A 19,105-nucleotide genomic window follows, 5' to 3' on the forward strand; every position below is an offset into this window, starting at 1 on the left:
GGGAGGCTGAGGAGGGTAGTTTGTCTCGTTTCATTGTTAAATCCGAGATGGAGTCAGGCAGACAGGAAGCTCTGCCGGGCGAGCTCCCCGCGGGGCGTGACGCGTGAGGACACGGGAGTGCGGCCGGCCTGCGTGACGGGTACGTGTGTTCTTGTTTCCCCGCAGCTTCAACGTCAGGTTCTGCCTGCGGGCGGACGGCAAAGGCGCGCTTCCCGCCAAACTGAGTAAGTGCCCGTGTGCGTGTCCGTGTCCGTGTGCGTGGGAATCACGAGAGTTACCGACGCTGCGCACGCAGCTCACCGAGGGGGTGGGAGTCACTCGGGCAGTGGTTACTTATTGGAAGGTTTAGTCCACAATCACTCTGTGTGGAAGCTCCCACCCAGCGGGGAAGTGACACACCTGTTCGTTGACGCGGCGAAGGGTCGCCCCTGAACGTGCACGCGACCCTCACCCGGCCCAGCGCGTCCCTGTGCGTGGGAATGAGCCGATGGCCCGTAAGCCAGGGGGTCTCGATGGCCCGTAAGCCGGGGGTCCCGATGGCCCGTGAGCCGGGGGTCCCGATGGCCCGTGAGCCGGGGGTCCCGATGGCCCGTAACCCGGGGGTCCCGATGGCCCGTAACCCGGGGGTTGCGATGGCCCGTAACCCGGGGGTCGCGATGGCCCGTAAGCCGGGGGTCGCGATGGCCCGTAACCCGGGGGTCCCGATGGCCCGTAACCCGGGGGTCCCGATGGCCCGTAACCCGGGGGTCCCGATGGCCCGTAACCCGGGGGTCCCGATGGCCCGTAAGCTAGGGGTCCCGATGGCCCGTAACCCGGGGGTCTCTGGAACCTCCATCCTTAGGCCTCGGGGAGCCCCCGCTGGCTCTGGCCTGGAGGTGGTTTAGAAAGAGCAGGAGACACGGTCTGGGCCACTCATGTAACCACACAGCCAGCTCCCGGGTGGCTCTTCCCTCCCAAAACGTGGTTCTGCGTCCCGAGAGCGGGTGGAGCGCTAAGTCCTGTGGCCACGATCTGCCGCGTCGTAGGGACGGTGCTGGGGGGCACGACAGCGGGCGGAGGCTGCACCTGTGCGGTGGTGCGTGTGCTGGTGTGTGTGCCGGTGCGTGTGCTGGTGCGTGTACTGGTGCATGTGCTGGTGCGTGTGCTGGTGCGTGTGCTGGTGCGTGTGCTGGTGTGTGTGCTGGTGTGTGTGCTGGTGCGTGTGCTGGTGCGTGTGGTGGTGTGTGTGCTGGTGTGTGTGCTGGTGCGTGTGCCGGTGCGTGTGCTGGTGCGTGTGCTGGTGGTGCGTGTACTGGTGCATGTGCTGGTGCGCATGCTGGTGCGTGTGGTGGTGCGTGTGCTGGTGTGTGTGCTGATGTGTGTGCTGGTGCGTGTGCTGGTGTGTGTGCTGGTGCGTGTGCTGGTGTGTGTGCTGGTGCGTGTGCTGGTGCGTGTGCTGATGTGTGTGCTGGTGCGTGTGCGGGTGTGTGTGCTGGTGCGTGTGCTGGTGTGTGTGCTGGTGTGTGTGCTGGTGTGTGTGCTGGTGGTGCGTGTGCTGGTGCGTGTGCTGGTGCGTGCGGTGGTGCGTGTGCTGGTGCTGGTGCGTGTGCTGGTGCTGGTGTGTGTGCTGGTGCATGTGCTGGTGAGTGTGCTGGTGCATGTGCTGGTGCGTGTGCTGCTACTGGTATGTGTGCTGGTGTGTGTGGTGGTGCGTGTGCTGGTACTGGTGTGTGTGCTGGTACTGGTGCGTGTGCTGGTGCTGGTGCGTGTGCTGGTGTGTGCGGTGGTGCGTGTGCTGGTACTGGTGTGTGTGCTGGTGCGTGTGCTGGTGCGTGTGCTGGTGCGTGTGCTGGTGCGCGGCGTTCACGGGGAGCAATGGAGGCAGGCCCAGGTGGGGGCAAGAGGAAGCTCCCCCCAGAGGAGACGGCGTGTCGGGGCCGCGGGAAGGGCGTGCCTGGCGTGAGCGCACGGAGGGCAGTGGGGTGGATGGAGCAGAACTGGAAGCAGAGCACCCTGGGCTTTCACCCAAATGTGACCTGAAGTTCAACCTTCAGAGAAACTGGAGACGCTGTGGTTAGAGGCCTGCACCCGCCCCTCCTGGGAAGACGCTCCTGAGAGCCCGGACCTTAGACGCACCGGCCCTGACGCCGGCTTCCCGCCAGCGGCTGTGCAGTCGCTTTAAGGGGGTGCCTGACTGACAGCTGGGTGGCCCGTGCTTCCCGACCCCACACGCCCTCTCACGGGGAGCCTGTCCTCCATGCTCCCGCCGGGGAGTTGATAGTTTGCCCTAAACTTTGTCCGTAAACGTGTCCCCTGTGAAGTCCACACAAACGTTTAGTGCAAACTATCAACTCTCCGAGCAGAACACGGAAGACAGGCTTCCCGTGAGAGGGCGCGTGGGGTCGGGAAGCTCATGGCCACACGCAGAGGTTCAGGTCAAGCTTCGCCTTAGACCAGCGGTTCTCAATCTTCCTGATGCCGCGACCCTTTCATACAGTTCCTCATGTTGTGGTGACCCCCAACCATAAAATTATTTTCGTGGCTACTTCATAACTGTAATGTTGCTACTGTTAGGAATCGTCATGTAAATATCTGATATGCAGGATGTATTTTCATTGTTACAAATTGAACATAATGAAAGCATAGTGATGAATCATAAAAACAATCTGTAATTATTTATGTGTTCTCCGATGGTCTTAGGCGACCCTGTGAAAGGGTCGTTCGACCCACAGGTTGAGAACCGCTGCTCTAGAGGGAAGGGTGCCTCTGAGTCGCCCTCAGCAGGAGGCCTGCCCCCTACACTCGGAGCGTCATTTGTGTGTGATTTACACGGGGTCCCCTCAGGCTGGTCACTCTAACGGGGAAGGGAGGGGTCCCTCCACCTGTTTTACTGCCTCAGGGTCTGGAGCCTGAATCACTGACCTTTCCCGGGAGGAGCTGGGTGAATTCTGCCGTTATTTGTGACACATTTATCCCAACTGACTCGGTGGTGGTCTCCCTGGGAGCACAGCGTCCTGAGGGCGTCGGGAGCGGGCGTCTGTGTGTGACCCGGGGATGCGGGCGGGCAGCATCCGGCGGCCGAGTTGGTCATAAACCTTTGGTTTGTGTAGACTTCCAGGTGGAGCTTCTTTTGGATAAACTCAAGCAGAAGGGAGCCATCCGCCGAGCGCTGTTTCTCCACAACAGGTCCCCGGGCCACCCCAAGAACATGACCGTCTCCCGGGGGGGCCGCATGCAGTGCGAGGAGCTGGTGGCGTATCTGCGGGTGAGGCCCCTCCCCTCCTCGTCTGCTCTTCTCTACTGTTGCTTTTCTCCTCATCCGGGCGCTTTTCACGTTCTGTACATGTTTGTGCATTAAGTCCACAGGAAATGCACGTGAGGAAGTGTGGCTCTTTAAATGTCCGGCCCGAGTAGCGGCCTCCTCCTCCTGGTGGACCGCGTACCCCCAAGGGCCCCCCCACGATACAGTCTGTGGGAGGCAGGGCCTGCCCTCCTGAGAGGGTGTGTGTGGCGTTACAGGCCTCCCTCGAGAAACAAGAGAACTTACATAAACGACCTAACTTTACACTCAGACACTAGAACACGAACAGCAACCAAAGCCCAAGTGCGTAGGAGAAAGGAAATAGTAACGATCGGAGCAGAAATGAGCGAAACAGAGTCTAAACTACAAGTCCAGGTCCAGCCAGTGTGGCTCAGTGGTTGAGCACCCGCCCGTGCACAGGAGGGGCTGGTTCGGTTCCCGACCAGGGTACCTGCCAGCTGTGGGCACGATCCCCAGTGGGGGGCGTGCGGGAGGCAGTCAGTCAGTGATTCTCATCATGGATGTCGTATCTCTCTCCCTCTCCCTCTCTTTCTAAAATAAACGTAAAACTTAGAAGCCCTGAAGGTTCCACCAAAAACTCCCAGAACTGACACATGAGTTCAGTTAAAGCAGCAGGATGCAGAACAAGCATCCAGGAACCAGCTGCATTTTGGACGTTAATAGACTCTCAGAAAGGGAAACTAAGAGAACGATCTCAGTTACAATCGCACCAGGAAAACCACAGCGACCTTGGAGTAAACTTAACCAAGGATGTGGAAACCTGTATCAGAAAACGATAGGACACGAAAGGAAGAAAGTGGAGAAGATGCAGATACTGGAAGCATGTGCTGTGGCCACGAGGACTGGGCCAGTGGGGCCATGGATACAGCGTCTGGCTACGGATCCGAAGATTCCAACCAGGGTATTGAACGAAGGAAGCAAATCAGAGAATATGTATGATCGGATTCCTAAATAGACAGGAAAAGCTAACCCAGGAACGTGCTGTTTAGAGACGGTACACGGTTATAAACTGCTGCAGGCCAGCGCGGGGAGGGGGATTGGGCTCAGGACGGCGGTCGCTCGGAAGGAAGGCAGAGGCATGAGGCGCTCCAGAGAGGACCACATGGGTAGCTGAAGCGATGGCAGTAACATTCCAGTTATAATATGGGGCGTGTATTTTTAAAAATATGTTTTTATTAGTATTTATTTTAGAGAGAGGAAGGGAGAGGGAGAGAGAGAGAGGAACATCCATGAGAGAGACGTCACTGACAGCTGCCTCCTCCACGCCCCACATTGGGATCGAGCCTGCAGCCCGGGCGTGTGCCCTGCCCGGGAACCAGACCAGTGACTTCTTGGCTTGTAGGTCGACGCTCAACCACTGAGCCGCACGGGCCGGGGTGGGCGTGTAATTGCTCATTTTATGAACACGCTTCGTATATTTTTGTGCGAATCAAATAATGACATTATGATGCATAAACTGATTGTGTTCTCAGTGAATAATAACCTTTTATAAGTTTACATTCACGGAGGGTTTGGTTGAGTTGGACGGAGAGATGAGTCACACAGCTGGCTTTGTGTTCTGCGCTTACGGGTTTCTCTGGTAGCTCGATGTCCTCATTAATGCGCAGCTTCTCTGTTTCTAGGATGAGTCTGAGTTTAGAGACAAGCTCACTCCCATCACCATTTTCATGGAGTATCGGCTGGACTACAGAACAGCAGCCGACGCCACAGGCCTGCGGCCCATCCTCAACCAGTTCACGCCCGCCAACCTCAGTCGGCAGGTACGCGCCTTCTCGCTTCTCCCGAGTCTCAGCCTTTCATTTCTTCACGGTCTTGCTGTTCATGTTTTAAATTACCACGAGAGATTGCTCTTGTAACCTTGGGATTTTAGTCAAAGAAGTAAAAGGGGGAGGAGTCAAGTTAGAGACATTGAAAGCCACTTGGAACTCAGTGATACGGAGAGAACGTTGGGGTCACATAGAAAGTTAAATAATTCAAGGAAAACAACAAAACGCCAATTTACACAGTATTTTAATATTTTGCTGAACAAGTTTAATATCTGTTTTATCTTTGATTTAATTTGAAAAAATACATACACACACACACACACACACACACACACACTGAGTGGCCAGATTATTATGACCACCCCATCAGTACTTCGTTGGGCCACTTTTTGCCTTCAATACTGTGGCGATTCTTCTTGGCATTGACTCCACGAGATGTTGAAAGGTGATGCGAGGAATCTGACACCATGCCTGATGAATAGCACTGTCCAGTTCTGTGAGGTTTGATGGTTGTGGAACCAGCTGCCTGATGGCTCTTTGAACTTTGTCCCACAAATGCTCAACTGGATTGAGATCTGGTGATTGTGGGGGCCACCTAAGCTAGGGAAAGTCTCCCTCACGTTCTTGAAACCACTCCCGCACAATACGAGCACCGTGGCATGGCGCATTGTCTTGTTGGAAGAAGCCATCTCCATTGGGATACGCCATCAACATGATAGGATGAACTTGATTAGCAAGGATACTTAGGTATCGTATTGTGCAGGAGTGGCCCAACGAAGTACTGATGGGCTGGTCATAATAATCTGGCCACTCAGTGTATATGTATAGTACTTTCTTTTCATAAAACCAAATAAAGCAGTAAAATGTCATACGGGCTGTATTACAATATTCTTAGAAAATGTTATGTAAAACCCATGTTTTCAGATATTATGATTGCATTTCCTATTTCTTCCTCTTTTTTATTACATGTTCATATTTTTAGGTTAACATTTCTTCTTTTGTAGGATTCTTTACCCTGCATTTTGGTTGTTATTTCTTCTTTGTCTAACACTCTAACATCTCAAATACTCTTTTTTTAAAAAAATATGTGTTTATTGATTTCAGAGTGGAAGGGAGAGGGAGAAAGAGATAGAAACATCAATGATGAGAGAGAATCATGGATCGGCTGCCTCCTGCACCCCCCACACTGGGGATCGAGCCCATAACCCGGGCATGTGCCCTGACCAGGAATCGAACAGTGACTTCCTGGTTTCGTGGGTCAATGCTCAACCACTGGGCCACGCTGGCCGGGCTCAAATACTCCTTTGTGTGTGGTTTGATAAAACTATACATGGTAGACGTGTAAGGCAAATTAAAATATATTCTAATGTACTTTTGTATTAAAATCCAAGTCTTCCGTGATTTGTATATTTTAACAATGTAGTTTACATTTTATTTTGCATGTGGATACTTAGAATATGTGTGTGTCTAGGATGGTTTCTGTCCTCTCTCTCCACGAGGCCGCACACGCTGGACTCCTGGTGTCCAGTGGCTGTTCCCGTGGCAGCTCCCTACGTGGCCGTCCCCCGTGCTGTTCCTGTGACTGGTTCCGTGGCTGGTTCCGTGGTTTGCTCTCTGAACTGCCGCTCTGTCCTCTCCTCCCTTTACACCCCTCAGCCACGTTTCCATGGCGTTGACAGAACCGTAGTCTGGAATGAGAAACCCTGGAAGGAGTTTATTTTGCCCAAGATCACACACCTTAGCTAGCAGCCGCTGAGCCCTCGTTTATTTTTTTCAATTTTATTGATGTCAGAGAGGAAAGGAGAGGGAGGCAGATAGAAACATCCATGATGACCGGCTGCCTCCTGCACGCCCCCCACTGGGGATGGAGCCTGCAACCCGGACCTGTGCCCTGATGGGAATCGAGCTGTGACCTCCTGGCCCGCAGTTTGATGCTCAATCACCGAGCCCAGCCGGCCGGGCGGAGCCCTCATTTCTTGACTGTCACTTTCTCTTCTATGTGACACTTCATTCCACAATCTTAGCAGCTCAACTGGAGATGGAACGAAAGCTCCCACCTGGTCGTCTAATGTCCTGAGTCCTTTCCTTCCTGCCATTCCTGACCGTTCACTGTCCCGTGTGAAAGGAAGTAGCCACGACCCCTTTCTGTTAGCATGCGAAGTGGACGAATCCATGTGCCTGTATATATGTGTGCACATGCGTGTCCACGCACTCCACGTGTAGTAGGACATGCCCTGCAGCGTGAGCCTCCTCTCTCCTAGGCCCACATCCTCCTGGACTGCGGCGAAGACAATGTCTGCAGACCCAAGCTGGAGGTCTCCGTGGACAGGTGAGGCCCGCCCGCCCCGTGACACCGCGCACAGGACGGGCACGCGGAGGAGCCCAGCTCCTCCTCCCAGGGACGGCGTATCTGAACGAGAACTCGTTACATCCGAGGGGGGTGCGTGACTGTCTGTGACGGTCAGGCTGTCGGTCTGAGCTTCAGAGCAGCAGGCGCTGATTCTCCTCGCTGTGTGGGCGACAGGCTGGCCCCATCCCCCGCTGGGTCCTGTGAGAGGCCACCGTGCCTCTCACGGCCGCCTTCATCATCGGCCTCCTCCCGGCTGAAGGAATCCCATCACATGTGCACGAGACATAAATCACAAAGGGATTTTGTGAGAATCCTGACAAATGAGCAATTCAGTTTTCTCCTAAACCAGAGACTTAGTCCGGACGCACAGGGAGACGTACAGTGACGGCCGTGATGGGTGCGCGGCGGGGGTATGCCGGCGGCATCGCCTTGTTCGCTCAGACAAGTGTGGGCTCTGCGCCCGCGTGCAGGTCCCATTTCCTGTTGAGCTGGGGGTCGTGTAAACGCCCCGGGACGCGGGGAGGGTGTGGGTGCCGCTGTCTGCGTGTCTGTCTGTCTCCTGTCCCGTGGACGGCCCGTCTCACGGTCTGGGCCTGTGTCGCCCCGCAGAGACCAGAAGAAGATCTACGTCGGGGATGACAACCCCCTGACCTTGATGGTGACGGCGCAGAACCAGGGCGAAGGCGCCTACGAGGCGGAGCTCACCGTGGCCCTCCCCCCGCAGGCCGACTTCATCGGCGTCGTCCGCAACAGCGAGGTAGGCGCGGCCTGTTCAGTAACCCAGGGCGCCCCAGGCTCATGCCACCCACCCGCCCGGGAGCTCCCCGTGCAGTGTGTGCCAGCCCAGCCCGCCACCCCCCCCGCCCAGGGCTGCACGGCCAGCCAGCCTGCCTGTCCCCGTGCCCTGGCCAGCTGCTGCCTCATCGGGCTCTGAGGTCACGGTGAGCATGGCCTCTGAGGGCCCGGAACCTGTCGGGCAGATGGTGCCTCGGCCTGGCCCTCGGACCCTGGCCCTCAGCTGCTGGGGTTCCGTGTCTGCGTCCACGACCTTCCAGAAGGGCCTCCACGCGCATACGTGGCAGCTGTGCACGCCTGGCTTCTGCCCGCCCTGCCCCCGTTTGCTGAGGGGGTGTATTGCCTTGTCCATCCGACTGCATGACACTGTCGAGGAACGTTTTAGTCTCCTGGCTTCTGCTTTCTTTTTTCTGTCATTAATTTATTTTCCTTATAATCCTTTCTCTGTGTCTCTCCAAGGCCCTGGCGAGACTTTCCTGTGCATTTAAGACAGAAAACCAGACCCGCCAGGTGGTGTGTGACCTGGGGAACCCCATGAAGGCTGGGACGCAGGTGAGACGCTCTGACCACATGGGCGTGTTTATCTGCGAAGGAAAGTAGCACGTTCTTTCCCCTGTGGGTTTGTCTGCAGTAAGTTTCTTAAGTAAACACTTCAAAGTGGTGCCTTTCAATGGGTTTGACTTAGAGGCCAGTGATGGGCAGGTGCTCGAACCACCGAGCCACCGGCCAGGGATCACGTATATTTAACACAATGTTTCGCTAACAAGTGGAACGTACTTTTGTTTTTTTTCGTATTTCTCAGTTTCTCTAGCTTCTCCACTCACAGCTCATTCAGTGCGGACGAGGCCAGGTTATTCCGTGGCCAGCTCCGGGCTTTGGGAGTGGGGGGCAGTTTGAAGAAATGCCTGTTTATGTGTCATCTACATGAACCCACAGCCGGCGTCCCCTCCTCTTGTGGCTCCCGCCTGCGGGAGCCGGGTGCTCGGTGTGGAGCGCTGTGGGCGGGGAGCCGGGGCCGGCCCTGCCCGTGTCTCCTGAGTCCACTCCTTCCTGCCCCTTAACACACGCTCAGGGTTCGCTTCCTGCAGACACAGCACTGTGGTCGTTGTTTCCTTCCATTGAGTGAACAGACATTCACTGTTTCATTTTTTTTTTTTTTTGGAAGACAATGAGTATTACAAGGAGGTCGAATGACCACTAAGAACTGTTGTTCCATAGACCCCATCATGGTTGGCCCAGGTCCTGAAAGGTTTGCTAGAAGATCAGATGTAATGGGCCTGTTGAGACACTTCCAGGTTCTAGCGAGCACAGAAAACCCGGTTAGGACGTTCTCTCTATTGGACGTGGACGTGTCACTAATCGGACCTGATGTTACTGACATCACCTCCCCCCCCCCCAGCTCCTCGCCGGCCTGCGGTTCAGCGTGCACCAGCAGTCGGAGATGGACACGTCCGTGAAGTTTGACTTACAAATCCGGAGGTATGACACGGCCTTTCCTCTTACCTCATTGGATTTATTGGGGTGACTAAAAACCACCTTTCCAATTTATAACTGTTGAGGAAATATCTGTTAAAAATGGTATATAATACAATTCAATATGCAGTAGAATAGTCTAAAACTTCATTACATGATTATACCCTTTTAAAATCATTGTTTATATCATAGGAATGACTTTACCAGTTTTGAGTTTATAAGACAAAAAGTTAAGTAAAACTTGGAATTAATTGCTAATGCAAATAATTGATTTATATGTTTTTAATTTCTTGTTGCTTTTCATTTGCTCGTTTGAGTGAGGACGATGCTCAGCCCTGTCCTAAGGGTGTGTTTTCTCTTCCAGCTCCAACCTCTTCGATAAAGTCAGCCCGGTGGTGTCGTACAGGGTCGACCTTGCTGTTCTAGCTGCCGTGGAGATCAGAGGGTCAGTGTGGTCGCCCAGCAGCGTCTGGCGTTCTCACGACTTAAGCTGCTTTACAGAGGAGTTTGTTCATCTTCCCCTGGGGATGTTTTCCCCCTGAGTTTTAGAGAGAGTGGAAGGGAGGGGAGTGGGGAGAGAGAGAGAGAAACATTGCTGTGAGGGAGACACAGCGACAGTCGCCTCCCACACGCACCTCACCCGGGACCAGGGATCCAGCCTGCAAGCCAGGTGCATGCCCTCGACGGGAATCGCACCCACGATCTCCGGGGCGCAGGCCGGCGCGCTAACCACTCGCCCACACGGGCCAGGGTGGTGGTTACTTTTTAGAAGTAAAGCCTCGGCCCCTCGCTGCTCTGGGGTAGCAGGCGCTCCGCTTGCTGATGGCCTACGAGCTGCAGCTCGGAGAGAGAAGGGTCTAGTCCAGTGATGGCGAATCTATGAATGACACGCGTGTCAGAGGTGACACGTGAACTCATTTTTTTGGTTGATTTTTCTTTGTTAAATGGCATTTAAATATATAAAATAAATATAAAAAATATAAGTCTTTATTTTACTAGGGTTGCAAAGATCAAAAAATTTCTATATGTGACACGGCACCAGAGTTAAGTTAGGGTTTTTCAAAATGCTGACACGCCGAGCTCAAAAGGTTCGCCATCACTGGGCTAGGTGCTGCTCCAAACGTTCGTTTGCGTATCATCTGAAATAACCCCCCAGGCGGCAGCGGGCACAGCATGAGTTTCCTGTAAGAGCCCTGAGCTCGCACTCAGCTTGGCGTCCGTTCACCTGCCGCGTGAGCGTCGTAAGCAGGAGAGTGTGCACGGAGGGTTCTTCTCTTGAACAGGCAGCGCCTTTTTAACAATTAGGTCTGCTTTTCTTCGTCCGGGTGCAGGGCGCTCTGGAAAACGAACCGACTGTCACTTCGATGTTCGTGGTGGGTTTTCTCTGGTTGTTTAGGGTCTCGAGTCCGGACCATGTCTTCCTCCCGATCCCCAACTGGGAGCACAAGGAGCACCCCGAGACCGAGGAGGACGTGGGGCCTGTGATTCAGCACATCTACGAGGTGCGCGGGGGTGGGGGGGGGGGGTGGTGGCTTTGGGCGGGTCCGGGCGGGGCCGCACGGAGGGGACGGCTGCTGCTGGAAAGACGCGTCTGTCTGAGTTTTACGGAAACCACGCTGGTGTGACTCTGGTTGTGGGGATGGTCCCCAAGTTCATTTTCATGAGACAAGTGGCTTCGGTGGCTCCCGAACGCAGTCGGCACACGTGGGTGTCTCACACCCCTTATGCTGCTTGAGTGGAAGCCACAGGCCCCGAGGATGTTCACAGGGACACGGCGCAGGTCCGAGCAACATGGGAAACGCCGACGTCAGACCTGGCTTCTGAAGGAAGAGCATATCCTGTGCCTTCTTCACCAGCACCTGGCCCAGATCTTCCTCCTCATTTATGTTTTCATCCCGGCCTCCCCTGAGCAGATACCGGGTTTGATCTCTTTTGCGTAGTAACAGTTGTGTGGTGATGTGAGAGTAACCATGGAGACGCTCTGCTTCCGCTCCTGTTGCTAAGGCTCCTGCGGGAGGGAGGGGGGCTGTGGGATGGAGCGTGGCCGGACCGAGGTTGACGGTTTCCCGCCCCCGTAGCTGAGGAACAACGGCCCCAGCTCCTTCAGCAAGGCCATGCTGACCCTCCAGTGGCCCCACAAGTTCCACAACAGCACGCTGCTCTACATCCTCCAGTACGATGTGGACGGGCCCATGAACTGCACGGCCGACACCGAGATCAACCCCCTGAGGATCAAGGTAGGCCCCGCGGCGGCTCATCGCAGGGCAGGTCCCGTCGCTTTTTCCCGAACCGACCCGAGAAGCGCACGAAACGAAACAGCTGTGTCCTCGCAGCCCGTTCCGCAGACGCGTTTTAGTTCGTAGCCAGGACGCCGAGGGTGAAATTGATCGTGTGTGTAATGATTCTCTGAAGACTGGGTGCGCCATGTCTCTAGGGCAGTGGTCGGCAAACCCATTAGTAAACAGAGCCAAATATCAACAGTACAAGATTGAAATTTCTTTTGAGAGCCAAATTTTTAAACTTAAACTATATAGGTAGGTACATTGTTATTAACTTAATTAGGGTCCTCCTAAGGCTTAGGAAGAGCCACACTCAAGGGGCCAAAGAGCCGCATGTGGCTCACGAGCCGCAGTTTGCTGACCACTGGTATAGGGGGCGTTCAGTGACCTGTGGAGGGAGCCTTTTTACATGTGAACTGTGGAGAGAGAGAGAGGAAGCGAGAGGGATAGAGAGAGAGAAACGTCACTGATCGCTGCCTTCTGCAGGCCCCACACTGGGGACAGCCCAATGCCCAGGCACGTGCCCTGATCAGGAATCAAACCGTTGACCTCCTGGTTCAGGGGTCGATGCCCAACCTCCGAGCCACACGGGCCGGGCTCAGGAGGCGTGAAGTGACCGGATCTGACTTTGGTCCCATCGCACTGTGATTTGTCCCCAGACGATACCGCGTCAGGGGTGCTCTGCTGTTGCCATTTTGTCTTTGGGGAGAAGGTGCCCCGTTTCACGGCTGGTTCTCTGGACTTGGGGGCCTAGAAGCGTGGCGTTTCGTGGGGTCTGTGGACGTGGGAACAGCCCCCTCCCACCCAGCACACATGCGGCGCCCTGTGAACGTGCCGGCTCCTCCGGGGGGGTGTCAGGTTCCCCTGGAGGCTGTGCGAGGGGAGGAGGGTCGTGGCCAGGCCCAGGCGACCTTCCCTGACACATTTAGGACGGACCCTCACTTCCTGTGTCTCCGCCGTGTGTCTGTGGAGGAGCGGGTTGCCCGCCCGCCCGGGTTCAGTCCCCGTTTTAATGGCTCTGCAGTCTGTGCGACGATGGCGTGTGGGCTGTTGTCCGTGATGACGTGTCACGTTTGTCTATGACCCCAGGTCTCCAGTTCGCAGCCGGCGGAGAAGAACGACAGCGTCGCCGGGCAGGGCGAGCGCGGCCACCTGGTCACCAGGCGGGACCTGGCCCAGAGCGAAGGGGGTGTCCACACGCTGGTGAGTGAGGCTCCGCAGCGAGCCCTGCAGACACGACACACGCGGTTCTAGGACCGACCCGGAGAGCCTGTCAGAGGCGGCTGCGGCTGTGCTCGGAGAGCCGCACGTTCATGCCACTCAGTCCTCCCTCCTTATTCCTCGTCTCACGAAGGCCCATCGCTGTGGCTCACTCGTGAAAGACACGCTGTTCCCAGGTGTCTGTTCTGTTCTCCGTTAACTGACCCATTTTCTTGGTCTCGCCCTGATCTTTGAGGCTTTTCTGCAAAACTGCAGGAAAATCCCAGAGACCTCAGCAAAGATATTATATAAGAATAAATTTTGAAATTTAACAGTTCTGCACGACCGGCCGGCGTGTCTCCGTGGATGAGCGTTGACCCATGAACCAGGAGGTCCCGGTTCAATTCCCATTCAAGGTCACAGGCCCGGATTGCAGGCTCCATCCCCAGTAGAGGGCGTGCAGGAGGCAGCCGATCAAGGATTCTCTCTCACCATTAATGTTTCTATCTCCCTCTCCCTTCCTCTGACATCAATAAAAATGTATTTTAAAATGGCTGCAGAGGGGACAGAGCGACCTGTCCTGTGAGCCGTGATGTGTCGTTGGCAGGGCTGCGGGGTGGCCGAGTGCCTGAAGATCGTCTGCCAGGTGGGGCGCCTGGACCGCGGGAAGAGCGCCATCCTGTACGTGCGGTCGCTGCTGTGGACCCAGACCTTCATGAACGTGAGTGCGCAGGCGCAGCCCCGCACACACCTGCTAGCTCCTCAGAGGGATGAACACGCCTGACACGCATGTCCCTCCCACAGAAGGAGAACCAGAACCGCTCCTACTCCCTGACCTCCTCGGCTTCCTTCAGCGTCATCGAGTTCCCCTACAAGAACCTCCCCATCGACGACATCTCCAACTCCACCCTCGTATGTCGCTGGCGGGCGGGCGGGCGGGGCAGATGCGCGCGGCTTCCTGCCGTGGATGTTGCGTTTACTTAGATAACGGCCGTTCAGCTGTTTTGATGATTTAAAGTAGTGGTTCTTAACCTTCCCAAGGCCGCGACCCTTTCATACAGTTCCTCATGTTGTGGTGACCCCCGACCATAAAATTATTCTCGTGGCTACTTCATAACTGTCATGTTGCTACTGTTATGAATCGTCATGTAAATATCTGATATGCAGGATGTATTTTCATTGTTACAAATTGAACATAATGAAAGCATAGTGATGAATCACAAAAACAATATGTAATTATAGATGTGTTTTCCAATGGTCTTAGGCGACCCCTGTGAAAGGGCCGTTCGACCCCCAAAGGGGTCATGACCCACAGGTTGAGAACCGCTGACTTAAGGTATCTAAGAGTCATTCGATAGGATTGCAAACTAGTTTAATAATTTACTCCCGCGCCCCATAACTATTAAAGGTAGGCCTTTCTCTTCAGCATCTTGTCCCGTGTAAGAGTCTTAGCATTTCCTGAATCTCACGGGGGACGTTCTTGGCAGTTTTTCCCCTTCACGTTAGAAAGTGGGACATTAACTACAAGGAGTGAAGGCATTTTAAAGTCTTTGATTGGAGGATTGAAAGTTGGACCAACACACCATCGACTGGACCGGTTGTCTAAAAACCGCTTCAGAGGCGACCGGAAGTTGCCCTGCTGTTGGGAGTTGTGTGTGTGTGTGTGTGTGTGTCTGCTGCCGATGCCAGATATTTAATCATAACTCCTCATACACAGGAAAAGGACAGAATGTGAACACCATTAAAATAGAGCAGGCATTCCGGTAGCTGCGCTGCTTTTAAGACCCAAAACCTTCTTTCCCCGACAGGTCGCCACGGACGTGACCTGGGGCATCCAGCCGGCGCCCATGCCTGTCCCCGTGTGGGTGATCATCTTAGCGGTCCTGGCAGGGCTGCTGCTGCTGGCGGTCCTGGTGTTTGTGATGCACCGGGTGAGGAGTGGACGTAGGGAGGGGGGCGGGGGGGCAGGAAGAATGGGGCAGGAGGGAAGGGGAGGAGGAGGAGGAGGAGGAGGAAGAGGGAAGGAGGACGGGGCCTTGGATGATGACGATGCGCGATGATGGGAAGGAGGAGGTTCCGTGGGGATGACGCAGGCACGTAGATCCTTGAACGGCCTCCACCTACGGCAGTAACATCCGTTTCTCTTCTGCCGGCAGATGGGCTTCTTCAAGCGCGTGCGGCCGCCTCAGGAAGAACCCGAGAGGGAGCAGCTCCAGCCGCACGAAAACGGCGAAGGGAACTCGGAGACCTAACCGGGCGGTTCGAGCTGCGCTGCCTCCGGCCCAGGAGGGCGGCCAGGGTCCCGGGTCCCGGTTCGCCGGGACTGAATCACCACTGGTGCCCGGGGGCCACAGCACGAGAGCGATAACCGTCAGGCTTCCCGCCATCAACAAGTTCAGACGCACCTTGAACACACACCCACTGACACGTGCGTCTGGGTGCTTGAATAACGCAGTTTCCCGTGGTAGTTCATCCATGTACATAGACCGGTCGTCAGCGACTCACACTTCCTGTAACACGGTACCTCCTCCCGCAGCGACTGCTTCTGGTCTGTGCTCCGGATTTAACGAAATCTGTTGTCGTTCTAAAGCAATTCCTCCTTAGACCTTCGCATCCGCATCGTTTGCACAGGGACTCAATGTTAATACCCATCACACTACAGGCGAGTTTTCGTTACTAAAGATGTTGTAACTCCGGGAACTTGGATTTTAATGTTACCTACATGTATTACCTACATCAGAATGTTTTCCTGGAATAGATAGGTAGAGTATTTTGACTTACTATGAAATTCGGGTACGTGTTGTTAAATTTTTATTTATATTTAATCCACCGTCCGTTTTATTGCATTTTGACTATTTAAGTGTACGCTGCATTTCCCATCCTTTAAGTCAACCTGTGCTAAAAATCAGTTCTTACGTCAAAAACACCTCGTGTGTAACAGCTTGATCCCAGCTCAGCGTCGTGCTGCTTAAATCCATGTGGAGTTGGAAATCACTTATTTCACTGAATTGGTCTGGCCACTTACAATACAAAAAAAAAAGGCATTTTAATTTAAAAACCATGTTTGTAGTTCTTCGATAGAGTTGCTTATCAATAGTACGTTCTTAGATTAGATTGAGGGTTCAGTTGAGGTTCATTTATTTTCCTCTTGTACTAGTCTAGGTACTTTATGTTTCCCAAACTGTCACCGAGGAAGGTCAAGACCAGCGAGGAGTCTTGACACCTCAGGAACCTGCACCAGCCTCAGCCACACGGCAAGTGCCTGGCATCGGAAGTCTCCGAGCATCAGTGGTGCGAAGCTGCGAACCTGGCGTTACCTCGTTCTGAGCGAGGTGTAACGGGTAAAGCCAGTCTCAGCTCTCAAATAATTTTTAAAAGGTACTTTCATAAGCAATTCCAGTTACTGGGAAGATTTTTAAACTTTCTTAGGGTTATTACCATGAATTTTCTAGGAATTTTTTATAGAAGCTGCACAGAGTTTTATGTGTCTGCAGGTGATGCGTTTGCTGGAGGCCTGTGTGACTCACAGCTCCTCAGAGCCGGCTGCGATGACTCTCATCACTGTTTTTGTGCAATTACATCATGTTACGCGTTAGAGGTTGAGGGTTCAGTCGCTTTTTAACTGCTGTCTTCACGAGGCAATGACAAGCGTTTCCCTTAAATCATTGAATGTTTTTCTGTTTTAAAGACAACTGGGATTTATCCTGCTGTGACCCGCGTGATAATTCCCCACGCAGCCGTACGCGAGAGGCACGTGGGTGAGTCACACGCGATCCAACATCGGCAGGACCCGTCAGTGAATTTAACAGTGAGCAGATCTGGTAGGATAGATTTTGTTAGTAGCTTAAGAGAACTTACTCACATGCAGTTAGGACTTTTATTGTCAATAAATTTATTTCTTTTAAAGAAAAAACCATGTTTATCCTAGGGCCTGCCCCCAGGCAGTCGCTAAGTCGCTCTGTAACGACTTGACCCATTTTCCCCCTGCGCCCCCCTCGCACCGACAGTCATTCCTGAAGTGACGTGTTGGGTAGAGAGTCACTCTTTCAAAGCACAGTTGTGTTTCCTTTCCCCCAGTCTGTCCCTCGTGGGGCCTCTGTTCCGAGGTCCGGTCTGGTGTCGGAGATCAAAGGGTGCCTCAGTGGAACTTCACGTGATGTTTCAGGTTGCCTTTATGCACTGTGGTTGTAGGCAGTAGGATTTTCTTTAAAAATGAAAATTTATGTCTCTAAAAAAATATGGTAGAAGTCTAATGTAAGAGCCTGCTCGTGGAGGAAAATGTTTGGATTCTCTGTACCTGAAAGTAGCCTGTCAATATATTTGGTTAAAATGTAAAAAAACAAAACCCTATGAAAACTATTTTAATTTTCAACTATTTTAATTACTATTGTGTTATTTATTGAGAATTAAAATCCAGTTTGAGTATACGGTTCTTGTAATCTGATTCAGTTTAAAAAAACACATGAGTGAGGTACATAATATTTAAAGCATTTGTTGTTGGTAAATATTGATACTATCGTTGATTTATTATATAACCATTTATTTGAGAATTAATATTTTGAAAAACATTTGCATGAGAGACATTCTTTCCTTGTCTTCCCTTTACCTTTCTCTTGCGATTATTATAATAATTCTGATTGAGTTCTTAATTCTGACGTGTAAAACAATCAAAAAGGGCGTGTCACAATTATACCTGCGTTATGAAACTATTCATGGTAAATTCTCATTAATACTTTTCTATAAAGAGGAAATTTACATAATAAGAAAAGGGACTCTGCTGGCTTCTTAAGAGGCTGTGGACGGTTTTAACAGCGAGCCGTGGCCCTCAGGGGAGGATCTGTGTGGCGAAAGCACAGTGTGTCCCAGGTCGGCTGGGTTATCAGGCCAACAGCTCGGGAGGCCGTGGGCGCTCCTGTGGCAGAGGGTGGCGCCCAGCGCGGTGAGGGCCGGCTACCTGGGCCTGACTCAGTGCCACCTGCTGTGCTGTTGGGGAGCTCGTGCAGGTGGGAGTTGGATAAATAAGAAAAAGATAAAATCTGAAGATGGAATTAGGATCAAACATGGTGAAGAAAGGGTGTAGTCCTGTGTCCTGGAGCGTCGCCCCTCTCGCCGGCTGGAGGCGGATACAGTGAGGATGGGACGTGCGTTTCACTGTCACTTCTGGTACAGAATGAGCTTCCGGGAGAGGTGCCGAGCCTGGCGTCCTTGTTGTCATTGTCCCCAAGTGCAATATGACAGGTAACCAGGCCCAGGCAGTCTCCCTGTAGCTCAGTGACCCTACGCTGAAGGCGATGGATTAATGCTTGGTTAGCAGGAGGAGTGAGTCGGCCGGGGGCACACAGAGGAAGTCACTCCGATCGGTCCCTTCTGCACGTTCCTTCCGGCCGGACACGGCTCCCTCCTTGGGTCTGAAACACTTTGGAATCTCCTGACGCGACTGGAGAGCTGCGGACGTCAGAGCCGTTTGCTGCCTGGGTACCAGGCTTTCTTAGTTCGCTTCCCGTGCGCAGCCCATGGGCGAGGCATAAAACACGCGTGTTCTAACCCTTGTCGTTGCCAACTTGCTCTGAGTTTGTGGAGCGGGTACCGTGTCCTCCTGGTGTCCGGTGTGTGACTCGCGACCGACCGCCCAATAAACTTGAGCCTCAGGTGCCACTTCTGTGCAGACTGTGTCTTCCTTCTGTTTTGTTTTTTACTCACACGAGCAAGCAGCAGTGACGCAGGAAAAGGGTCATGTCCGCGACACGCACACCTCATACATGCTTGGATTCCTAACAAAGAATGTGGTAAATAGACCAACAGGACTCCTCGCCCGAAGCCCAGGGGAAGGAGGAGAGAAACAGTCTCAGTGAACCAGGGGGCAGTCTAACCAGGTACGAAGAGTCTTGGGAGAGAGAACGGGCCAGACAAAATATTGGCAGCCAGCCCGGCCGGTGTGGCT

The 19,105-nt window shown here is 53.6% G+C and overlaps 1 protein-coding gene across 1 annotated transcript in view; it reads left to right on the forward strand.

The window, feature by feature from the left end:
• ITGAV (integrin subunit alpha V) overlaps positions 1-18,819 on the forward strand; it is a 59,795-nt gene extending 40,976 nt beyond the window's left edge. Inside the window, exons 16-30 of the mRNA XM_070421655.1 lie at positions 166-224; positions 3,090-3,244; positions 4,924-5,061; positions 7,329-7,396; positions 8,027-8,174; positions 8,672-8,764; positions 9,612-9,691; positions 10,050-10,130; positions 11,082-11,187; positions 11,764-11,922; positions 13,054-13,167; positions 13,772-13,885; positions 13,969-14,076; positions 14,973-15,095; positions 15,321-18,819. Coding sequence (XP_070277756.1) covers positions 166-224; positions 3,090-3,244; positions 4,924-5,061; positions 7,329-7,396; positions 8,027-8,174; positions 8,672-8,764; positions 9,612-9,691; positions 10,050-10,130; positions 11,082-11,187; positions 11,764-11,922; positions 13,054-13,167; positions 13,772-13,885; positions 13,969-14,076; positions 14,973-15,095; positions 15,321-15,416 — 1,642 coding nt within the window. The 3' untranslated portion in view covers positions 15,417-18,819. The remainder of the gene's footprint in view (positions 1-165; positions 225-3,089; positions 3,245-4,923; positions 5,062-7,328; positions 7,397-8,026; positions 8,175-8,671; positions 8,765-9,611; positions 9,692-10,049; positions 10,131-11,081; positions 11,188-11,763; positions 11,923-13,053; positions 13,168-13,771; positions 13,886-13,968; positions 14,077-14,972; positions 15,096-15,320) is intronic.
• The last annotated feature ends 286 nt before the right edge of the window (positions 18,820-19,105 follow it).

Source organism: Myotis yumanensis, unplaced genomic scaffold (genome assembly GCF_028538775.1).
Source record: "Myotis yumanensis isolate MYYU_CA2020_CCGP unplaced genomic scaffold, mMyoYum1.0.hap1 SCAF_8, whole genome shotgun sequence".
Classification (NCBI taxonomy): domain Eukaryota; kingdom Metazoa; phylum Chordata; class Mammalia; order Chiroptera; family Vespertilionidae; genus Myotis; species Myotis yumanensis.